This window comes from Cryptomeria japonica, chromosome 3 (genome assembly GCF_030272615.1).
Source record: "Cryptomeria japonica chromosome 3, Sugi_1.0, whole genome shotgun sequence".
Classification (NCBI taxonomy): Eukaryota; Viridiplantae; Streptophyta; class Pinopsida; order Cupressales; family Cupressaceae; genus Cryptomeria; species Cryptomeria japonica.
In genome coordinates this window covers 64412854-64437062 of record NC_081407.1, presented here as the reverse complement: position 1 = coordinate 64437062, position 24209 = coordinate 64412854, and the positions used below count along the sequence as shown (strand labels likewise).

Below are 24209 nucleotides of genomic sequence, written 5' to 3'. Positions count from 1 at the left end.
AAGGAGACCATGCACTCACAAGGAAACTTGAAAATAGTCTTAATCTTTTGCATTAATTCTTGTAAAATTTCGCCAGAGCTTTTGCAACAATCCAAGAACTTCTTGCAAAATGAGGGAAAACCAGTCCCTTAAATAGACTTCAAAAAGGATGAATGGCCTATATTTAATCTAAACAAGTGGCCTAGATTCATCCATAAAGCATGGATGCCCATACCCATAAATGGGAGGCAAATATCAACAACCACCCCAAAATGGGCAATAACTACCCAAAAAAGGATAATTAAATCAATTTGAAATAATCCAAAAAGGTGTATCAATAAAGTTTTACATTTTGTTGACTAGAAGTCAAATGTCACCTTTTGGTGCAAAACTGCACTTTTAAGATTTAGAGGGAAAAAAGCACTTTTGAGAAATTACTTTCTCTATTTCAGTCTCACACTCCTTTTCTAGAAATTGATCTTCGCCATGCAAATATTCTCGCCATAAATCACGACCTGCTGCCCGTTCCTCACGAACGTATTCCTGGAACCTGATGCATAACTGGAAGAGCAGACTGAATGGAGGCATGGGAGGATGGCGAATTTTGTATTGCATGCCTTCGAGATACTGGTCCACGTGCTTTAAACCGTCCTTCCAGCTGGAGCGATTACGCTCAAAGCATAATATGTTTGAATGGAACTAACCAGCAAAACTCAAGCCTTTAGTGGAATAGGTAATCCTATCCGTTCCCAATCTTTCTTCCCAGTCCGGCTGGATTGCATTACCGGACAAATCGTTTATCCATCCCGAAACCATTGATCGGAGGATGGTCTTACCTAGTTCTTGCATGTTTCCCAAAATCACTTCACATGCGTCACTCTCTTTGTCAATAATTTCTTTGGTGTCGTTCTTCATGGTGATAGTCCAGTACCATTCCTTAAGAACACTGATGCTATGAGGATCTAGGATGGCGGACAATGTAGGAATCTGCGCGTGTCCAGAAAAGAGCTCTCATGAGGGGAAGGGTAGTGGCAGCCACTTTGTGCATGTGAAGGGATTCCCTCTTTACCTCTAATAACTTGACTAGAGTGAGCTCTCAATGGAGGGCCATTTCTTTTACTTCCTTAAGGATTCGCTCTCCCCTTTTCTTGATGTCTTTTATCCATTCCCTGACGGCCTTTGCGGTGTCCCGTACTCCTTCAAATTCTGTTGTGGTCCTTTGCGCCAATGCTGTCGGGGGAATATGGGATTCGGAGGCATTGCGTAGTGGCCTTAGGAGCTGATTGATGTATCCCTCGGCTTGCTCAGCACGAGCCCGATACATGTCCTTTTCAGCTGTTATCTCTTCGAGTTGCCTGAGTATATTCTGCACTGAATCCTTAAATTCTTCTTTTTCTTTCTCTTTAGTGGCTCGTCCGATGGGGACAGTTGTGATGCTATAATCCGCCAGTGTAATCTGATCTGCTGGCTTGTCTACGAGCGGGGTGGCAATGTGGAGAGTGCGGTTTCTTTGCTCGTCTTTGGTCACTCTGGAATATGCCTTCGCTTTTTCTTCCCCTTAGCTTTTGCTTGGTCCATGCGCGAGAAGATATCCTCTAGATCAATAGGTGGTTTGGTGGCGGCCTTACGCTGGGCTCTGGCAATCAACCATTCTTGAGGCACTGTCTGGGCTGATAATAAGGTTAAGTCTGCATTCTGTTCTCTGACGTTCTCAGTCGACTTACCATAGATTCGCAGCTGCTCTGCTACTGGAGGAGTGAAAGAGGTGTGAAGCTCTTTGCTTGCAGTTGAATTCTCCCCAATTTCGCTGAACAACTGCTGGACATCTTCATGTGATGGTTGCTCTTCAGTTCTTTCGAGCTCATGAGTCTCATCTATCCTTTGCTCTCCTTCGACGGTGGAGTCATCTTTCGCTGTATTGTGGAGCAGCAACTCGTGGCGGCTCTGTTGAGTAGGTTCATGCACTTTGACCCCCTGGGTGGATGGAATCTCTCCTTCCTCTATTTGGTTGCCTAGTTCGGTCGATTCGAGGGCTCTTAGTTTAGTTTCTAGCACATCGGGCGCAGGAGGATCATTGGCTTCAAATGCATTGATGTTGCTCTAGGAAGGCGGAGCAGGTATACAATCCAATTCTACTACATCGTCGGACAAACTAGGGTCCTTTGAAGATGAAGTGACCTCTGGTCTCTTTATAGGAATCTTCTCCCTTCTTGTTCTTTTGGACGTCCGAGTCCCTCTACAAGCCTTAGCCTTCTTTCTTTTCTCTGGTTTCTCAGTTTCTTCCCGGGGTGCACTAGATGTTCCTTCATCTTCTGAAGACTGAGAATCGAGGCTGCCCATTAAATGGTAAGTGAACTGGACTCCCTCATGGATTAGCCTTTCAATTTGCTGATGTAACCATTGATTTGTGTACCTTACTGGGGCTGCCATGACTGCCTCAAAATCAATGATTGGGTCCTGGGACCAATCGACGCCTAGCAAGAGATGACTTATTGCTTCAAATTCTCGGACCTGGAGGCAATTCCCTGAATCTGTGAGCTGATCTAGGACCCGACGGTATTCAAAGAGTCGCATTTGCTGCACACTTAGTCTAGAATATTCCTGCCTCCTGACCTCGTAGTCATCAGAGCAATTCTTCCAATAGTCTTCAACTGATTCCTTTGCTTTGTACCGCCTACCATAGGCTCTCTTCACCAGATTATCATGATCGAAATATTTTCTTGGAAAATGGTCCTGTAGGCCATAAGAGGCCAGCTCTGCAAGGGATTCCTCTGCTAGGGTAGGGGTCTTCAAGTGGACATCATGGTTGCCTATGATCATGGGGAATGTGAATCCAGCCTGCTTGCTTTCTCAGAGTAAGATGTCGGCCGAGCGTGACTGCCTTGCAACCTCCATAAGAACTACTTTGTCGGTTGGGTACCGTGGAAGTTGGAGAGGAGAACCATCAAAGCTTGCTATTCGGATATAGGAGAACCTTGGGAACTGAATGAACCAGGCTCCATACCTCTGTACTAGAATAGTAGCTTGCTCTGACCAGGCGCATTGTGAAGGCGTCATTGACGCGCTCATACTGGCCAACTACATAAGCTGGGCTGCTCTTTTCCCTCTGAGCTATATCTTGGTAGTGCAGTTGCGGGTAACAATCATAGACCTTCACCTGATCAGGCCCATTCCCGATTTCACCTTTCATTATCAACCCTGGCAGTGGCTGGTTCTTGGCGAACATATAGACCAAATAAGAGGTCATGGTGAAGTACTTCTTCGTTTCAAGCTCAATCAACTGAGTGTGGATGTTGTCACTTATGATCTGAGCCCAGTCAAACTTAGACTTCCCAGTGAAGACCCGCTCTGTGAAATAGAACATCCACTCCTCAAAGTAGTTGGATTTAGGGAGTCCCATAACTTGGCTGAGCAATGTGACCATATCCCCATGTTCATTATGAAAATCACTTCTAGAGGTCTTTTTCACAATTCTGGCGCTTGGAGGCCTTTTCTCTTTGTACCACTCTTCGTTGATCAGTGCTTTGCATCGGGCCGGATTCATATCATATGCCCCTTATGCTTCATCCATAGTTGTAGCTGTGGGATTGTTTGGAAAGGGGATGTCAAATGCATCGCCAATGGCCTCAGGAGTGAAGTTGGCGATGGTCATGTTCTCAAGGAGCACCAGTCTGGAATTTGGCTGATAATGTCGGGCAGCCTCTACCACTAGCTCATAGTTCTGTACTGCTGGAGGAAATCCTACCGCTTGGGCGATGCCACTTTCCACCATTTGTCTAGGCTTGCCATAGGCGTTAGGTGAGAAGACCCGATTTTTGAAGTCTTGAATGTCAATATGGCCAAGGTCGGTATCACCGACATTGTCCTAGGCGCTCTGCACTTTGGACTCCCTCAATCCCCCTCTCTGATATTGATACTTCATCCTTTCAACCTTGCGTGGGATATCTGATTTGGATGCTCGCGATGTCTCGGCTGTAGCGGGTGTTTTTGATGATTCTACCGCCGATTTAGGCATTTATCTTGCACAACCGGACGCGGATTACGAGGCGATACAAAAGAAGTAGGGCGGGTTAGACAGAAAATATTCCAGCATGCCAGGATTAATTCAAAATTCCGATTGGTCATGGAGAAACATTTCTAGCTAAAAGGGCTTGATCAATTTTAAACCAAAGTATTTATGAAGATTTTTGATTGCGAATTTATACTTAACGCTTTCTGGATTTTGGATTAATTTTCAACAGAGACAAAGCATGAAAAATTCTCCTAAGTTTGAAAAAGCAATTTTTGGCTAAACCTTAGGAGTGAATTCTAAATTTTGACTGCTTTGAACAGCGTTTTACAAGTGAAAGAGATGCAGATTTCGAAAATTGAAGCATTTTAATCAGATTTCGCACATACGTCTGTTTGATTTATAAGTATTTCAGATGATCAAGGAAGACAAAGCGTACTTACCTGACGAAAACGGATGGCGAAGAATTGCCCGGCCTTGCTATGTGAAGGCGAATGGATGCTTCTGCAAAGTTTCGAATTCCAACGGTTATCTCCTTGATTTAAATTTTTCGCAGTTGTTGGATGAAAGAGAATTTATCATTTTAAATAGTATTTTACCCCGGGTAATTGGCAATCTGAATTTGAATGATTTGGAATAGCTTATGCAGCGTTTTACCTTGAAATACCTTGGATCGTGCGAAATTAGCTTTCTTTCTCTTTCAAAATCGGACGTGGTCTCCTTTATATGAAATGCAGCAACGTGGAGGGGGTTTATCAGATTTGAATGGCGTTTATCTTCTTATTTTCGGACCTTGGAGTGTTTTGGAGGCCCTTTGAAATTTAAACTTGGCTTTTATTCAATCCTAAGGGCAAACTTCGGACCCAATAATGCCTCTTACGAGCTATGCATACCTTGGAGCATTCATCGCCTCTTGCGATTTCGTGATTTTAACTTTGGCGAACTTCAGAGCATTTAACATGCTTTGCAACAGGAAACTTCGGACCCTAAGCCCAACTTGCAAGTCGAAGAAACTTTGGAGTATTTAGCATGTTTTGCAAATTTCGTGTCTCTACATTTTGGCAAACTGGAGGCATCTTCGGGCCATGCATCGCCTTAAGCATTTCGCGATTTTCAGGCTTCTGGTGAATTGAAAGAATTTCGAACCATTTAGACGTTTGCAACTTAAAAACTTTGGACCCTACACCATTCGTAAAAAACTTTGGACCCTACGCCATTCGTAAAAAACTTCGAACTAAAACGCTCTTTGGCAAATTCGCACCAACTTCGGACCTCAACGCGCTTTTGGCAAATTTGATATGTTTTGAAATTTTGGAGCTAGGGTCCGAATTTAGGGGCCTAAAGCGAATTTCGGACCTGGAGGAGCTTTTCGCAACTTTTAACACTTTTCACATTTTCGCCCCAGGGTCTGAAAATGGACGCTTAAGTGTTTTTTGGAGCTTATAACACATTTTGCGAACTTTAAAAGAAACTTCGGACCTAAACGCCACTTTTCCAACTTCGATACATTTTCAATTTACCCCCCAGGGTCCGAAAATGGACGTTTAAGTGTTTTTCGGACCTAAAGGGTCTCTTGGCAACTTTTCACGTTTTATCACATTTCACCCCCAAGGTCCGAAAATGGACATTTAAGGCGGATTTCGGACCTAGACCATCCTTTTTGCAAAGTTTAACACTTTTCACATTTTCGTCCTAGGGTCCGAATTTGAGCATTTCAAGGGAATTTCGGACCAAATAACATATTTTGAAATTCGAAATTTTCGCCCCAGGGTCCGAAATTCGGCCCCCTGGGCGATTTTAGCAAATTCCCAACCTTGTGAAATTTTAATCTTTTGGCCTCTGGGTCCGGAATTCGGCCCAGAAGGCAATTTTGGGAATTTAAGTAAAATTTTGGACTCCAGACCAGTTATCGCCAAATTCTACAAATTTGGATTTCGGAAGCTTCGGAATTCCAAGGCATATGGGCAAGTTTCGCAGCCTCGGCATTTTGGCCAGGAAATTCGTTCCTTCACCAGCAGGCAAAAATCATCTTTTACTCAAATCCCACAATCATCGCAGAGACAAACCTTATGCAATCTACTTCATAGCTCTTCGTGCAAAAAAAAAACGGCGACTTTGGTCCTCGTGCGACCTTTAGACACACTGCTCTTGCTTGGCGGGCTTCGCCAATTTCCATCACCTTATGCCTATCCAAGGCAATTTTCAAAATTTCGGACAAGCTCTCGACATTCGCGCTCAAGGGCTAGACTAGCCGGGTGGATTCATCGGCTCTTTTCTTTGACATCATCACTTTATGGACCAGTCGCGGACTCGCTCGAAAGGACGCGAGACACTCTGCGCGAAACTCAACAGGGCGAGGACAAAAGGCTCAAAAACAGGAAGGGGGACCCTATCGGTGACAGGGAGCGTGTGCAACGCACAACAGGTCCCAAGTTGAAATGCATTCTCTCCCAAAATTCCAGAAATCTGGAAAGGACCGAGCCACAGATTATCAAATTTGTCGTGCTCTCCTTTCCGCTCATGAGCTTTGTCCCAACAAAGGACAAGGTTAGAAATGTGGAAGGCCTTTACTTTTGCCCTCCTGTCGAACCAACGCTTGACCACTTCTTGGTGTTTAGCAAAATTATCTATGGCGTTGTCTCTCTTTTCTTCCAAATATAACAGTTGGGACAACCTGGCCTCTACAGCATTGTCGATTCCTAGATACTCTTTCATAAATTGCAAGGTTGGTATTCTCAATTGTATAGGCAAGATGGGGTCAATGCCATATACCAAATGGTATGGTGAAGTTCCAATGGCGGCCTTACATCTAGTGCGGTCTGCCCAGAGGGCAAATCGGAGTTGGGTGTGCCAATCTTTCGGATTCTTGTCTAGAAGTTTTTTGATCACTTGCAGCAGGTTCTTGTTAGTGGATTCTACTAAACAGTTACCTTGGGGGTAGTAGTTAGATGAAAATTTTAATGTAATCCCGTAATCAAACGCCCAATTTGAAAATTTTAATGATGCAAATGCAGAGCCATTATCACAGACTAAAGCATGAGGACAACCAAAACGTGTGATAATGTTTTCTTCTAAGAATTTAATAACAACATCAGCATTGCATTGCTTCAAAGATTGAGCTTCAGACCACCTCGTACAATAATCAGAAGCGGGTAGAATGTACCTGTGCTGCGCAGAGGAGGGTGGGTTGATCGTACCTATGAAGTCGAGCGCCCACTGGCCGAACAGTTTTACCTCTATGACTGGTCGGAGTGGCATGGCTGGGGTTCGCTCCTTAGTTGCGGATACTTGGCAAACGTGGCAAATCTTCACATGTTCATGGGTGTCTCGGAATAAGGTAGGCCAATAATAGCCTGCTCTGAGGATTTGGTGGGCTGTTGCTAAGCCTGACCCATGGCCTGTCCCAAACTTAGCATGGAACTGCTCTATGATTTGGCGTGCTTCATCTTTGTTTATGCATGTTAGGTAGATGCCCTCGTGGTTCTTTCGATACAAGACCGCACCTTGCAGCATGAAACGGCTGCTCTTCATCCTCAATGCACTTTTCTGTACTAGGTTAAGGTGTCATGGACATTTTTGATTAAGAAGAAGAAGGTTATGTCATCATACCACTCGTTTGGTGAGACTTGTTCAATCAGGTATTGCTGATGTACGATTCCTGAGCATTCGGATGCGAGAGTCTGCGTCAAAGCTTGACCTCATACTAGCTTCATGGGTTGGATTTCAATGTCATACTCCTGGATGATGGTCACCCATTTGCCTCTCCTTACACCCAGCCCATTCTGCATCAATAATGTCTTTACTGCAACATCCGACACTATGGCATATATCTTACTCCTTAGTATATAATGCCGGAATTTCCTAATAGCTTTGACTAGTGCATAAGCTTGCTTCTCAATATTTGGGTATCTCAATTCAGCTTCTTTCAGCGGAGTGCTCATGAATGCTATCGGGTGTTCTCCCTCTTCTTCCTTTCGCTGAGTCAGAATTGTTGCACAGGTGTGTTTAGAAGCGAAAGAATATATGTAGAATGGCCTTAGGTAGTCTGGGCTTACCAAAAATGGCGCCTGGATGATAGCTTGTTTGATCTCTTCAAATGCCCTCTTGGTTTCTGGGGTCCATTCTATCTTAGCATCTTTCTTGAGCATGTCATTGAGCGGGCGAACTATTTCAGCAAATCCAGTTATAAATTTTCTGACAAAATTTATCTTCCCGAAATATGACTTAAGTTCCTTTTTGCTTGCGGGGAGATTGATTTGCAATATGGTTGTGATTCTATCAGGATCAATCGAGATCCCCCTTTCTGAAATAACATGGCCGAGAAGTTTACCTTCGGTCACGCCAAACATACATTTCTTGGGATTTAGAGATATCCCGAATTGGCGACAGCGCTGAAAAACTTTTCGCATATCATTCACATGATTCGCCCTTTGCTTGGAGAAAACGGTCAAATCATCCATATAGATAATGATGCACCGGCCTACAAGGTCCTTAAATGCGATGTCCATGGCGCGCTGAAATGTGGCTCCTGCGTTGATCAAACCAAAAGGCATTCTTCTATAAGCAAATATTCCCCACTTGGTGGTGAATGCGGTCTTCAGTCGGTCTTCATCAAGTGAAGGCAGTGGATAGTTGGTTGTACCCGGAATAACCATCTAAGAAAGACATCATCTGGGATCCATTGACCATTTGCAAGACTTCATCAAGTGAAGGCAGTGGGTAGTTGTCCTTTTCTGATGCTCTATTTAAATTACGGAAGTCGACACACAGTCTGATTTCACCGCTCTTTTTCCTCACACGAACTAGGTTAGTGACCCAGGTGGAATGTCGTACTGGAAAGATGATGCGAGCAGCCAGTAATTTTTTTACTTCTTGATAGATTAAAGGTTCGAGGAGGGCATTCACTGGCCGTTGCCTCTATCTGAAAGGTTTTGAGTCCGGCTTAAGGGGTATGGTATGAGTTATCACTGAAGTGTCATAAGTTTTGAGATCCTCATACCCCCAAGCGATGATATCTGGGAATTCTCTCATGTTCTTGAGGATTCTGTCTCTTTCTTGAGATGTACATACCTTGCCAATCAGCACGTTCTTTTGATTTTCATGTGTGCCAACGTTGATCTTATCGCAGGCGCCTCCCTCGGAAGTACCCTCCTTGCAAGATTTGAGCTGGTCCCAGTTGAAGATTCTTTCTAACTGGACCATACCCCTAGGGATGGTATTTGTCCTAAGATTCAAGACTCCTTCTATGTCGATCTCGGTTTCTTGAGGTTCTTCCTTGTCAATAATCTGTGTCGCAAACACATCTGAGCTTGTAATAAAATCAATGATGTGCTTATCATCATCGAACACCTGAAAATTAGTGACATTGTCCGAAACAGATGGGACTGATGTTAACTCCACTGTGAATATTTTTAAACTTTGCATTGACAGAGGCTCAAGCGTACTTGCGGCCTGTGCCAATGAATCAGCAACTTGATTCTGTGATCTGAATATGGCTTTGATGTTGAAAGCATCAAAACTCTCAATTATATCCCACACCCAGTTGCGATAAACACTAAGTCTCTTGTCATGGCAGGTGTATTGTTTTCGAACTTGCCGGACTATTACTTCAGAATCACCGAAACAATGCAGGATCCGAGCTCCCTTCTTGATGGCTAGCAGCAAACCATGAATCAAAGATTCATACTCTGCTATGTTATTAGTACAGTGAAACTGTAGTCGATAGGAGGCCAAATAGGTTTCACCGATAGGGCTTATAAGCTCCACCCCGGCTCCGGCTCCTCGCTTGGATTTTGAACCATCAAACCTTAGAGTCCAAGTCTGATTCAGGTCGAGAAACTTACTAGTTGTGGTTCCTGGGCCTGTTACTTCATTTTTTTCTTGTTCAGGGGGTCTTCTTTCAGGAATCTCAGAAAAAGCGGCGTTTTCTGGCCTAAGAGTATGGGTTTGCAGCACCTCTGAATGTCTCTTTCATACTTGATTCAAAGTTGTTCTGCATAATGAACATGTTATTTCTGAATGGATGGCATTATGGACTCTGCACCAGCCGGTTAAAAGCAAATCCTTAATAGAATCTTGACGGCTTAGATGCTGCATCTGCTCCGTGTATTTGCAGAAAAACTCTTTAAAGTTGTTGAACAACTCATTTTCCTCTAATGACGGGATCTCTTTATCATAATTCTCTGCAATTCCTTCTAGATTTTGGACTGGATTTGAGCATGGTACCAACAAAACTTTGTTAGTTGAGTCAGTGTGAGCCCTATAAGTGCCCATATCAGATTCCAGAAACAAGGTCTCATTAGCCTGGTTATATTTGGTGATCATTTGTTTAAGCCTAGGTTCGGACTCAATCCAGATTTGATTCGCTACCCCTCTCCATGGTAGCCACATATGAGTGAAATTGGAATGCAGCCAGCCGTTAAGGACGCGGGTCTAGTCTCGGCTAAGCAACATGCCATATGCTCCTGGGATGTCTACTACTTGGATATCAATATACATCTGGATACGCGGATCTGCTGTCAACTGCATGTGTATATTGTTCAACTCCCCCACTACTGTCACTTCAGATTTATCTAATTGGGTAACCTTTCGGTTAGTCTTGGTGGGGGTTAGGCCTAGAGCGGTGCACACTGATAGAGGCATAACATTAGCTGAAGCTCCTCAATCTATTAGACAATTGTGCAAGTTCTTACCAAAGATTCTGAGAGTTAGTAGGAAAGGTGGGGGTTCTAGCTTTTCAGTAAACAAATTGATAGTAGGCTCTAATGGCAGAGTGTCATTGTTCATGATTGAGATGTCCTGAGTTCTTCCTCGTGCACGCACTCCAAAACCAGTTTCCATAGGCTAATCATTTGAGTACTCAGGCGGTGCAGCATAATTTACTCTCGCCCCCCTAAGATTTGTTAGTGCTCTTACCTCATTGCTGACCCTTTGGGGCTGCCCTGGCGGTACTCTCGGTCCGGAGTTCTCGTCGGTCCCTTTGGACTGAACTGGCGAGGGTTCCTTAAGGCTGCCCAAGACCATGTCCCTAACCTCGGAAACTTTCATCAGTTTAGCAAGGGATAAGCTGACTTTGATCTTCTTGAATTCATTTGCCACCAACTGGGCTAGTTTAGTAATCTCTATATTGCTAGATGGCTTATCACTAGAGCCCTGATTTGTGGCAGCGGTTGGTTGATTCTGAGGAGTAAGTATTCTCGAAGGGGCTTGCGTCTTTTGCGGCTGACTTTGGCTCGCATACTGCTGCTATGTCTTAGGATAACTTGGGTTGTTGTTGGCATTCTGATCTGGAGGAACTTGAATATCTTTGGGAGGCGTGGAAGTAGTATAAGGGCCACTATTGTTGTTCTGGTTATTGTTGTTGTAATACCCCCCCGATTGCCGCGTTGATACTACTGGAATGCATTCACATCGGCGGGCTGGTTTGGGTCCGCCACTTCATTTTCATCCTGATTAGGGAAGAAGAACGAGGGAATGTAGGTCTCCAAGACAAGCGCTATATCATACCTTGGTGAAGGCACTATTTCAAACCCGGTGGGAGGAAGCACTGGTTGAGGCATTGTGTTTTCAACTTCTCACTGGAATATATTTGCTGTAACCTGAAACCCATCACATTGCAGCTCTGAGTGTTGGTTAGTATTATGCAATCTGCACCAATTTGACAGAGCTGTCTCTGCCAGGAATACCCTGTCTATCGGCCTATTTTCTGATGCTGGTGGGTTATCAAGTGGAGTGGGGACTCCTCCGTTGTTGGGACGAGTGTTCCACGTCCTTGTGGGTCGTTGATATCCTTGGTTTTGGTATTGACCTTGCTGCTGGTTTCTCTGACTACTCTGCAATTGGTTATTCTGATTTCGCAAATAAGTGACTTCAGAGGAAAGCTTTTTCATTTGGTCAGTCAACTCCCGCATCTCATCCTTCTCCTCTTGGGTTCTGGACGATACCATAGTATTTTGCAGATATATGGGCTGTTTAGGAGGGATCTGGGATATAGGTGGTCCCGGGTGGAGCACCAATGGTCCGCCGATATTTTGGCCTAGTCCCTTACTGATCTCCATAGCCTTAGCATAGGCTTCAGTTAACGTGGTCGGTGCGGGGTGTGACTGTCGAACAAACATAGCAGTCAAATAGTCCAGAGTTGAATAGTAGATTTCTCTTGCCAAAGCATCAGTTACCACATACGAATCTTGCAATCGGGTAAAGGCTTTATGGAACCTGTTGTTGAAGGAACTGATTGGCTCATGCCCCTGTCTTTCGACTTCTACAAACTGTCTATATAGCTCTGTAGAGGTTATAGGGATACCATAATTTCCGATAAAAGCTATCTTCAACTTCTACCAAGAGTCAATAGAAGATACCGACAAGTGGATAAACCAGTAAAATGCGTCTTCCCCCAATGAATAAGGGAAAAGTCTACACGCAACGTCTGCATACTCAATCTGTCTATTGCGTAACGCATCTCCAAATATTTTGATATGTTCTTCTGCTGTTCTGTTTGGATCATTTGCATGAAAAATAGAACAGAACCTGTCCGGGCTCTTAGGCATATCATGGTAAGCTGGGAAAATGATGGGTGACGGATTGTCTACCAACCAAGTGGCACCATTTGGAGCGGGTGGATTGTGCGCCATCTGTGGCTGATTTACTTGAGTTACAATAGGAACTGGAGTTGTAACCGCTGGAGCTGTAAAAACTGTATTTGCTGGGACAGCAAACTGCTGATTTGCAGAACTGGACTCACTGGGATCTGCAGCCCGGCGATAACTCTTGCGTCTGTAAAAGTGAAATCCGGCAAATCTTTCCCACTCTGGGCTAGACCTTAGGACTCTTTCGAATCTCTCTGGAGAGAAGGATCCAATTTGTTCTAGCGTGAGTTATTTCCAATGTCAATTTTGTTGATGCGGTGCAGGAACAGGTGCAGGAACTTAATTAGCCTGTTCTTGATCTCTTTGATTCTGTACGTCAATGCGGTCAGCAATTTCTTGTTCTTGCTCAAGGATAAAACGCATTCGAGACCAGTCTGGATAATTTCTTTTTACTGACCAGGCCAAGCTATATAATTCAAATCTGGTTGTATCATTGGTTTGGGGTCTCTTCTTGGCTGAGGATTAATGGGCAGACCCATTTCTTACCATATTAACGGACCGGAAAGAGAACTGTCGGATTTCCTTAAGAACTTGCTTGCGAAGGGCAATGATCCTTTGTCTTTCAAATTTTCCCTGATCACAATCTCTATTTGCAAACCCCTTTCTTCTTCCTAATTAATAGTGCGACTTACTTGTCTGAAAAGAGGGTGATCTGCTTCTGATTTCCAAGCAAGGGTTCGTAACTGGTTTGCAATATATGATTGGTTCAGTCCTTGATCCGGCTGTTCAAGGGGAAGGTTGAGCAAGAATTCATGCAGTAATACCATACTGCATTATGGCCCTCCTTCTAGCGCCAATTCTGTTGCGCGCAGAGGAGGTTAAAAAAGCTATAAGGTTACTCCTCACAAATATGGATTGATATGATCTTGAATTAGCTGTCTACACATTTCATCATACCGGCCCTCCTTCTAGCGCCAATTCTGTTGATGTGTCTGAAGTGGCATTGTTGCAAACTCCATACGGCCAACACAGAATAGAATAAACTCACTGAGTATCCTATCCTCTCTTGAGATAAGGAAATCCCTATTGCTATTTTCTTTGTTTGATCAAAGGGGACAACCTCAAGGTTTCGTTTGTCAAGTCTTGACTACGGGATTGCTCAGTGGTTTGATGCATCTTTGCTGGAAACACAAGGGGGACTTACGGTGAAATAGGCAATTGCTGGATGAGTTCCCCAAAACTTTAACGGTCTTGCTTATCAAACGGTTTTAGTTGGGTTGATACTGCTTTCAATAGGGCTGCGGATTCTCTTGATAAAAAGGGGAAAAAAGAGGGATAGAGAGAGAGAGGGATGCAGAAAATATTAATTTTAACTAAGATAGCAGATTTAGTAAACAGACGGACACCTCCAAATAACTAAATTAAACATTACCAGCCTTTCAAACACAATACTTGCATCAATCTAGTGCGATCTTCAGGGGAAAATTGGATTTTCATGCTATTAAATACAACATCAGAATTTTTTGACATTCATTCAGTGAGCATTCAACAACCGAACTAAGCATGTGAAAGGTTCAAATTAACCATGCAGAAGGAAAGACAATCAGCCATTCCCTAATGGTATGAACATCGAAGATTCTATCAGATGTTTACTTAAAATGCTATATAAAGGAAAGAAGCATAACTGGAAAATTCTAAATTAATGAAGGAGACCATGCACTCACAAGGAAACTTGAAACAGTCTTAACTTTGCATTAAATCCTGTAAATTTCGCTAGAGCTTCTACAACAATCCAAGAACTTCTTACAAAATGAGGGAAAACCAATCCCTTAAATAGGCTTCAAAAATGGATGAATGGCCAAGATCTAATCTAAACTAAAGGCCCAGATTCATCCATAAAACATGGCTGCCCATATCCATAAATGGGAGGCAAATATCAACAACCACCCCAAAGGGAGTAATAACTACCCCAAAAGGTAATTAGAACTTATCCAAAAATAATTCAAAAAGGTGCATACACAAAGTTTTACATTTAGTTGACTAGGAAGTCAAACATGACCCTTTGGCCAAAAAGTGCACTTTTCAAGAGTTAAAAGGAAAAAAGCACTTTCTAGGCACTTAGTTGACTAGGAAGTCAAACATGACCCTTTGGCCAAAAAGTGCACTTTTCAAGATTTAAAAGGAAAAAAGCACTTTCTAGGAAAGCACTTTCTCTTTTCCATTTGTAGATTCCTTTTCCAAGAACTCATCTTCACTATGCAAATATTCCTGCCAAAGATCACGACCTGCCACACAGTCCTCACGAACATACTCCTGGAACTTGGTGCATAATTGGAATAGCAAACTGAATGGAGGCATAGGAGGATGACGAATTTTATATTGCATGCCCTCGAGATATTGGTCCATGTGCTTCAAACCATCCTTCCAGCTGGAACGATTATGCTCGAAGCACAACATGTCTGTTTGGAATTGACCAGCAAAACTTAGGTCCTTAACGGAATAGGTGATCCTATCTGTCCCTAGTCTTTCTTCCCAGTCTGGCCATATCACTTTATCGGACACAGCATTTTGCCATCCCGAGACCATTGATCGGAGGATCATTTTGCCGAGTTCTTGAATGGTGTTCAGAATTGTCTCGCATGCATCATGTTCTTTATCAATGATTTCTCTTGTGTCATTCTTCATGGTGATAGTCCAGTACCATTCCTTAAGAGTGTTGATGTTATAAGGATCTAGGATGGTGGGTAATGTAGGAATTTGTGCATGGGTCCAGAAGAGAGCTCTCATGAGGGGAAGAGTAGTGGCAGCCACTTCATGCATTCTAAGAGATTCTCTTTACCTCTAATAGCCGGACCAGGGTGGTCTCTCGATGGTGGGCCATCTCTTTTACTTCCTCAAGGATTTGTTCTCCCCTTCCTTTGATGCCTTGTATCCATTCCTTGACGGCCCTTGCAGTGTCCCGTACTCCTTCAAATTCTGTTGCGGTCCTCTGTGCCAATGCTGTCAAGGGAATGTGGGATTCGGAAGCATTGTGTAATGGTCTCAGGAGTTGATCGATGTATACTTCGGCCTGCTCAGCATGAGCTCGATACATGTCCTTCTCAACTGTTATTTCTTCAAGTTGCCTGAGTATGTTCTACACCGAATCTTTGAATTCCTCCTTTTCCTGTTCCTTAATGGCTCGTCCGATGGGGAAAGTCGTGATGCTATAATCCGCCAGTGTAATCTAATCTGCTGGCTTGTCTACAGGTGGGGTGGCAATGTGAAGAGTGCGGTTCCTTTGATCATCTTTAGTCATTCTAGAATATGCCTTGGGCTTTTTCTTCCCCTTAGCTTTAGCTTGGTCCATGCATGAGAAGCTGTCCTCCAAATCAATAGGTGGTTTGGTGGCGGCCTTGCGCTAGGCTCTGGTAATTAACCATTCTTGAGGTACTGTCAAATTTTCACTCTGTTCTTTGATGCTTTCAGTCGTCTCACCACAAATTTGCAGTTGTTCCGTTACCAGAGGAGTGGAGGAGGTGTCAAACTCTTTGCTTGCAGCAGAGTTTTCTCCTACTTCGCTGAACAATTGTCTGATGCCTTCGTGTGATGGTAGCTCTTCAATCTTTTCAAGTTCGCAGGTCTCCTCTATCTTTTGCTCTCCTTCAACGGTAGAGTCATCTTTGGCAGTGTTATGGAGCGGCAATTCATGGCGACTCTGTTGGGTGGGTTCATGCACTTCGATCCCCTGGATGGATGGAATTTCTCCTTCCTCAATTTGGTTACCCAGCTCGGCTGATTCAATAGCTCTCAGCTAGGTGTCTAGCGCGTCGGGTGCGGGAGGATTATCAACTCCAAATGCATCGATGTCACTATGGGAAGGAGGAGCAAGTATATAATCCAATTCTACTACATCGTCGAACGAACTGGGGTCCTTTGACAATGAAGTGACCTCTGGCCTCCTAATGGGAATCTTTTCCCTTTTTGTTCTCTTGGACGCCCAAGTCCCTCTGCAAGCCTTAGCCTTCGTCCTCTTCTCAGGTTTCTCAATTTCTTCTCTGGGTGCACTAGAAGTTCCCTCATCTTCGGAAGATTGAGAATCGAGGCTACCCATTAGGTGGTAGGTGAACTGGACTCCTTCATGAATTAGTCGCTCAATCTGCTAATGCAACCATTGGTCTATATATCTTGTTGGGGCTGCCATGACTACCTCAAAATCAGTGATCGGGTCCTGTGACCAATCAACGCCTGGCAAAAGATGCCTTACCGCCTCAGATTCCCGGACCTACAGACAATTCCCTGAATCTGCAAGTTGATATGGGACCCGACGGTATTCAAAGAGTCGCATCTGCTGCACACTCAGCCTAGAATATTCACGCCTTCGGACCTCATAGTCATCAGAGCAATTTTTCCAATAATCTTCAATTGATTCCTTTGCTCTGTACCGCCTGCCATAGGCTCTCTTTGCCAGATTATCGTGATCAAAGCATTTCCTTGGAAAATGCTCTTGTAGGCCATAGAAAGCCAGCTCTGTGAAGGATTCCTTTGCTAGGGTGGGGGTCTTCAGATGGACATCATGGTTCCCTATAATCATGGGGAACACGAATCCAGCTTGCTTGTTGTCTCTTAGTAAGATGTCGATCGGACGTGACTACCTTGCGACCTCCATAAGAACTATCTTGTCGGTTGGGTACCGTGGCAGTCGGAGAGGGGCACCATCAAAGCTAGCTATCCGGATATAGGAGAACCTTGGGAACTGGATGAACCAGGCCCCGTATCTCTGTACTAGAATAGTACCTTGCTCTGAGAGCCATATGTGTAATCCTCCCTGCATTAGCTTGACCAAGCGCATTGTGAAGGCGTCATTGACGTGCTCATACTGGCCAACTGCATAAGCCGGGCTGTTCTTTTCCCTCTGAGCTATATCCTGATAGTGAAGCTGTGGGTAACAATCATATACCTTCACCTGACCAGGCCCATTCCCAATTTCACCTTTCATTATCAAACCTAGCAGTGGCTGGTTCTTGGCGAACATGTAGACCAAGTAGGAGGTCATAGTGAAGTACTTCTTTGTCTCGAGTTCAATTAGCTGAGTGTGGATGTTGTCGCTTATAATCTAGGCCCAGTCAAACTTAGACTTCCCAGCGAAGACTTGCTCTGTGAAATAAAACATCCACTCTTCAAAGTAGTTGGATTTAGGAAGTCCCATAACCCTGCTGAGAAATGTGACCATGTCCCCATGCTCATTGTGAAAGTCACTTCTTGGGGTCTTTTTTCCAATCCAGACGCTTGGAGGTCTTCTCTCCTTGTACCACTCTTCGTTGATCAGGGTTCTGCATCTGGCCGGATTCATATCATACGCCCCCTATGCTTCATCTGTAGTCGTGGCCGTGGGATTGTTTGGGAAGGGAATGTCGAATGCGTCGCCAATGGCCTCAGGAGTGAAGTTGGCGAGGGTCATATTCTCGAGGAGCACCAATCTGGAACCTGGTTGATAATGTCAGGCAGCCTCTACTACTAACTCATAGTTCTGCACTGCTGGAGGAAATCCTGCAGCTTGGACGATGCCACTTTCCATCATCTGCCTAGGCCTACCGTAGGCATTAGGGGAGAAGACTCAGCTCCTGAAATCTTGGATATCGATATGGCCTAGGTCAGTATCACCGACATTGTCCCAGACACTCTGAACTTTTGACTCCCTCAATCCCCCTCTTTGATACTAGTATTTCATCCTTTCGACCTTGCGAGGAATATCTGGCTTAGATGCTCGCGATGTCTCGGTTGTAGCAGGCGTCTTTGATGACTCCGCCGCCGATTTAGGCATTTATCCTACACAGCCGGATGCAGATTACGAGGCAATATAAAAGAAGTAAGGCGGGTTAGATAGAGAATATGCCAGCATCCAAGGATTACTTCAAAAATTAGATTGGAAACAGAGTGATATTGCTAGCTAAAAGCTTGATTGATTTAAACCAAAGTATTTATGAAGCTTTTGATTGCAAATTTACACTTAAGCATTTTCGGGATTAATTTTCAAAAGGGACAAAGCTCGAAAAATTTTCCGAAGTTTGAAAATGCAATTTCTAGCTGATCCTTAGGAGCAGATTCTAATTTCGATTGCTTTGCATGATGCTTTCATAATCGGAAAAAAGATGCGAATTTTGAAAATTTAAGCACTTTAATCAATTTTGCACAGACATGCATCCAATTTGTAAATATTTCAGATGATCAAGAGAGAGACAAAGTGTACTTACCTGGTGAAAATGGCTAGCGAGAAACTGCCCGATTTGCTGTGCAAAAACGAATGGATAGTTCTGCAAATTTTGAATGGCGGGGGGGGGTTTGCAATCTTGAATTCCAATGGTTATCTCTCTAATTCAAATTTTCGTGGCTGCGATTTGAAAGGAGTTTGTCATTTTGAGTTTTAGACTATGCGATTTTTTTTGTACCTTCGACAAAAGGGGCAATTAACCCTTTGCATGCCTTTTCAAACTACGTCAAAGATAGGCGATTTGAAAACCTCGGCGATTTGAAACCTCTTGCCGACTGCATGAGCTCCACATGAATCTTGATGGCCTCCCAAATGCGAATTTGTATGGCGCGATTTCGGGATAACGATATGGTTGGCAAACTTATAGTTTTCGCACCCTACACCCCTCCTACTGTTAGCGATTTTCGGGGTTTAGGGATTTCGCAACTTCAACAGTTTGGGTGCGTTTTAAACTTTGCAACTTTATAATTCCGCGACCTATCCCCTAAATCGTGGTCTTCGGTAAGTGGGAGGCTCCTGAGAACTTCGGTGTTTGGGGGTGGATTGCCAATTTCGGCGATTTGGAGGACTTTGCCAACTTCATTTTCCATGCGCTTTCCTCCAAAATGCGAACTTCGGGGGCTGGGGGCATTTTGAAAACTTTACTTTCTCCCTTTACCTCCTAAATTGCGAACTTCGGCACTCACGAGGCTTTTGCGAACTTCGGACCCTTTGCCGTTTTTGCCAACTTCATTTTCTTTGCATTTCGGCCTTAAGGTCCGAATTTCGGCGTGTTTAGGAGTTTCGTCAACTTTTACTTTCGGACCTTAGGCCCATTTTGCCAATTTTTACGAATTTCGGACCTTAGGCCCATTTTGCCAATTTTTACAAATTTCGGACCTTAGACCCATTTTTTCAATTTTTACGAATTTCGGACCTTAGGCCCATCTTGCCAATTTTTACGAATTTCGGACCTTAGGCCCATCTTGCCAATTTTTACGAATTTCGGACCTTAGGCCCATTTTGCCATTTTTTACGAATTTCGGACCTTAGGCCCATTTTGCCAATTTTTACGAATTTCGGACCTTAGGCCCATTTTGCCATTTTTTAATTTCGGACCTTAGGCTCATTTTGCCAATTTTTACGAATTTCGGACCTTAGGCCCATTTTGCCAATTTTTACGAATTTCGGACCTTAGGCCCATTTTGCCAATTTTTACGAATTTCAGACCATACGCCCATTTTGCAGATTTTTACGAATTTCTCTCAATTTGGCCTGAAAGTCCGAAATTCGCCCTTTCTGGGTATTTTGGCGATTTTTAACTTTTCTCCTCAAGAAGTGCGAGCTTGGGCACTTGGGCGAGTTTGTCAACCGTGGCATTTTGCAAGGAAATTCGCTCCTCCTTCTTCACCAGCTGGCGAAAATCGTCATTCGTTCAAATCTTGTAAACTCTTAAAGAACAAACATCATGCAATCTATCTCATCGTTCTTATGCAAAAAAAAACGGCAACTTTTGGTCCTCATGCGACCTTCAGGATGTGCTGTCTTTTGCTTGGCAGGCTTCACCAACCTCTATCATCTTACGCCTATTCAAGGCGATTTCACAAGTTTGAACAATCTCTTGGAATTCGTGCCCGAGGGCTAGACTAACCTAATGGAATCACTGTCTTCTTTTGCTAACAATGCTGCCTCACGGATTGAACGCAAGCTCGCTCGAATGGATGCGAGAGGCTCTGCGCGAAACTCAACAAGGCGAAGATGGAAAGGCTCAAAAAAAAGGGAAGGGGGACCCTGTCGGCGACAGGGAGCGTGTGCAACGCACAATAGAGTGGTACTGGACTGCCAGCATGAAAAATGATATGAAGGACACCATAAATAAAGAGCAGGATGAGTGCGAGGAGATTTTGTCAAACATGAAGGATCTTGGTGAAAAGATCCTTAGATCGATCGTCTCTGGTAGGAAGAGTAGCATGAAGGATAATGAGGTACGACCACGGTGGGAGGATAGACTAAGAATTGATAAAATCACGTACTCCATAGAAGACTTGGAATTTGCCAGTGAGCTCCATGCGGATATATTGGGTTTTGAAACTCGTCGGTCGGTCTGGAGTGATGATTTGAAACATGTGGATCGCCACCAAGAGGGTATGCAGTACAAAATACGCCATCCTCCTATGCCTCCCAGCAAGGAATTGTTCCAACTGTGCATGAGATTTCAGGATTACGATCGGGTAGAGTGTGCAACAGATCGAGATATCTGGGGAGAGTACTTGCACGATGAAGTCGAATTTGTGGAAAAAGAGTCTACCTTAGGGAAGGAAAAAGTGCTTTCTTGAGAATATCTCTTTCTTTCAAATTCGAAATGCACTTTTTCAACATAAAGTTTCTTTCCAACTACCAAAGTCATTTTAAATTTTTTAGCTCCGTGCAAGTGCACTTTTTGGAGCAGCTTTATGTTTGGTAGTTGGTAATTATTAGTTACTTTATGGTTGGTGGTGATATTTTGTTTTCCATTTATGGGTATGGGCAGCCATGTTTCATAGGATGAATCTGGGCTACTTGTAGAATCAAATCCTAGCCATTCATCCATTTTTGAAAATCTATATAAGGTATAGTCCCTTCTTTTCAATAAGCAATCTTGGATTGTTGCAGAAACTCTGCAGAAATATATTCAGACTTAATGAAGATTAAAGTTGTTACTGTTTCATGTGAGTGCATGGTCTATTTCTTCACTTTTTAAATTTATGTTATGCATTTTGTTTTACAAAATAATATGTGCAAGCTGATATCTGATAGAAATCTTAGTTCATACCATTAAGGATTGCCTGATTGCCAATTCCTTTGCATGGTTAGTTTGAACTCACTAGCATGCTTAGTTTAGTTATTGAACATGGAATGTATGAATGTCTTAAATTCAGCGTTTATGTTTAAAAACTTGAAAATTTGTTTCTCCTTTGGAGATTGCATCAATTTTATGTAGTTGTGCGAATTGCTGGCAAAATAAAATTTGATTATTGCAAGATTTTTGTCTATCACCTTGAAGGTGTTATTGTTAGGTAGATTAATTTGGTATTTTCTATCTTTCCACTTCCTTTTTCCCTTTTTTTTAATCAAAGTTGAAGTCCGAACAGCATCATATTAAGGCAAAATCTGATGAAATCAAAACTGTAGGATCTTAGGGAACCGGTGGGAACAAAACCAATTCCGTCTAATCGTAAGTCCCCTTTGTGTTTCCAGCGAAACACATCAAACTGTTGAGCTATCCTGTAGTCAAGACTTGACAATCGAAACCTTGAGGTCGTCCCCATTGATCAACTAAAACAGCATTAGGGATTTCCTTATCTCAAGAGAGGATAGGATACTTAGCATTCTATTATGCGTTGATCGAAGAGAGTTGTAGAAACACGACTTTAGCCACGTCAACATTTATTTGCTAAGGCTGTAACAAAAATTATAATAGAATATACAGTGAACATAAATTATTGAGCTTTTAAATTTGTTATAGCTTAAAATTGACTACAGGTGAGGTACCCCATGCCTTAATTTGCAATTATTATGCAACTAGTTTATTTAAGTTTTTAATTTTTAATCTCTTTACAGTAAATTAATAAAAACTCAATAACAGCTCTGTATGTTTGTCATTGAGAGTTGGAACTGTCCTTATAAATTCACTAAAAGCACAATATTGTTAAGAACTACAGATACAACATTGAGAGACAGCTACAATATTACGCTTTTAGTGTATTTATAAGGACAGTTCCAACTATGAGATAGCTACAATATTATTAAGAATATGTGTGAACTATGCCAGTTTTAAGATATACGAAAGGTTCTTCATTCACATATGAGACAGCTATTAATTTTAAAGTTTGGCATAGATTTTGAAAAGATTCATATTGGGTAAAATGTAAAACAAACAACATCAGTCTATCAAGCTGCACATATTGTGGATTTTAATCAAACAATATGATATAAGAATTTTGAATAGTCCAAGAATTTATACTAGATATGAGATAATAAAAAAATATTCACTTCGTAATAGGATAATCCTAAGAAACAAAGAACGCAAGGTAATACAACAATGTTCTAAAGAAATAAAAAACAAGTGGGACAGAAGTTACAATATTTAGATATAAAGCATTTAAGTGAATAAGTTATCCGTGGCATGGTTCAAACAAGTACCTGTGGATGTTCTTCTGTGAAAGGAGGAATCCCAGTTAGTAATTCAAAGAGGACTATACCGGTTGACCACCAATCAGCAGTATAACCTGTACAAAATTTAACAAAAATAATCATTAATAATTTAAACCTTGAACATATTAAACTGTTTGGATTTTCTTGAAGATAGTTAAGTTACCATGCTCAGTTCCAAGAAGGATCTCAGGCGCCAGATAGTCGGGTGTTCCTACGGCAGAGCGATTTTTCCTCCTTTCTGTGTACTGAACATCTTCAGATGAAATATCACAGCTGTGATCTTCTACTGTCATAGATCCACTTGCACCCGATCCAGCTAGATCATCAGTACTATTAATAAGACCGAGTTTCGAAAGCCCAAAATCTGTTAGCTGGCCAGACACAGGTACAATTTCAGAGTACTAAATAAAAAACATCTTTTTGATGAAAATCAAATTATTTACCAAGGTCTTCTAGTGGTATAGCTTGTAAACTGTTTGAAAACATCAAAAAACAAGACAACTTTAAAAATCATTATTAGACTCTCACTCAACATGGACATAATAAAATTTCAGCTGTACTAAATCATTACATCTCTAGAGATTGAAGTGAACCAAAAGATAACATAATAATTATCAACAGATGACATCACATAGTATCAAAAATAATTGTCCCAGTTTGTACTTCAAGATTAGATTTTGATGACTCATGGGTCAAATAGAGCCTACCATTGTATCTAAAGTAGCTATGAAAAATAGTTTGACTTTTATGTCATTGAAATTGTGCACTTGGAGGTCATTCTGTTTCAGTTTTTTGGTTGCATGTATATTTGGTGTCAATCGTGAACAACAGTTTTCCATGCACCTTAGCACAAAATGACCTCACGATTGCTTCCAGAAGGCATCAAAGCCTATAAATTGGCCATAGCTTTCTCAAATTTTGAGATGGGTAACAAGAGATTAAAAAAATTGATGTTGGCTCAGATATAAATTTGTATGGTTGTATCTTTATACCGTAATATTGTCGTACCGACTCTATTCTGCATAATTACTCTTGTTCGTCCAACCAGATCCATAATCCACCAAATCTAGTTATCTCAACTATATGTAGCTGCTATTTCTAAATTTGGCATTTGTTTTGGTAGTTCCTCCAAATTTGGTAGCTTTTCCCTAAATCTAGAGGTCTTCTACATTTATATAGCAGTCTGCCAAATTTATTGGCGTTTTTGGAAACT

General features: G+C 42.6%; 1 protein-coding gene across 5 annotated transcripts in view; it reads right to left on the bottom strand.

The window, feature by feature from the left end:
* LOC131032595 (probable serine/threonine protein kinase IRE4) overlaps positions 1–24209 on the bottom strand; it is a 317811-nt gene that overhangs the window by 139537 nt on the left and 154065 nt on the right. For all 5 annotated transcript variants that reach the window (XR_009103480.2, XR_009103481.2, XR_009103479.2 and 2 more), the window contains 2 exons: positions 23160–23367; positions 22985–23070 (listed from right to left, as the gene is read on the bottom strand). Coding sequence is in view for 2 of the 5 variants with exons in the window: in XM_057963623.2 (XP_057819606.2) it covers positions 22985–23070; positions 23160–23367 (294 nt within the window). In the remaining 3 variants the exon portion in view is untranslated. The remainder of the gene's footprint in view (positions 1–22984; positions 23071–23159; positions 23368–24209) is intronic.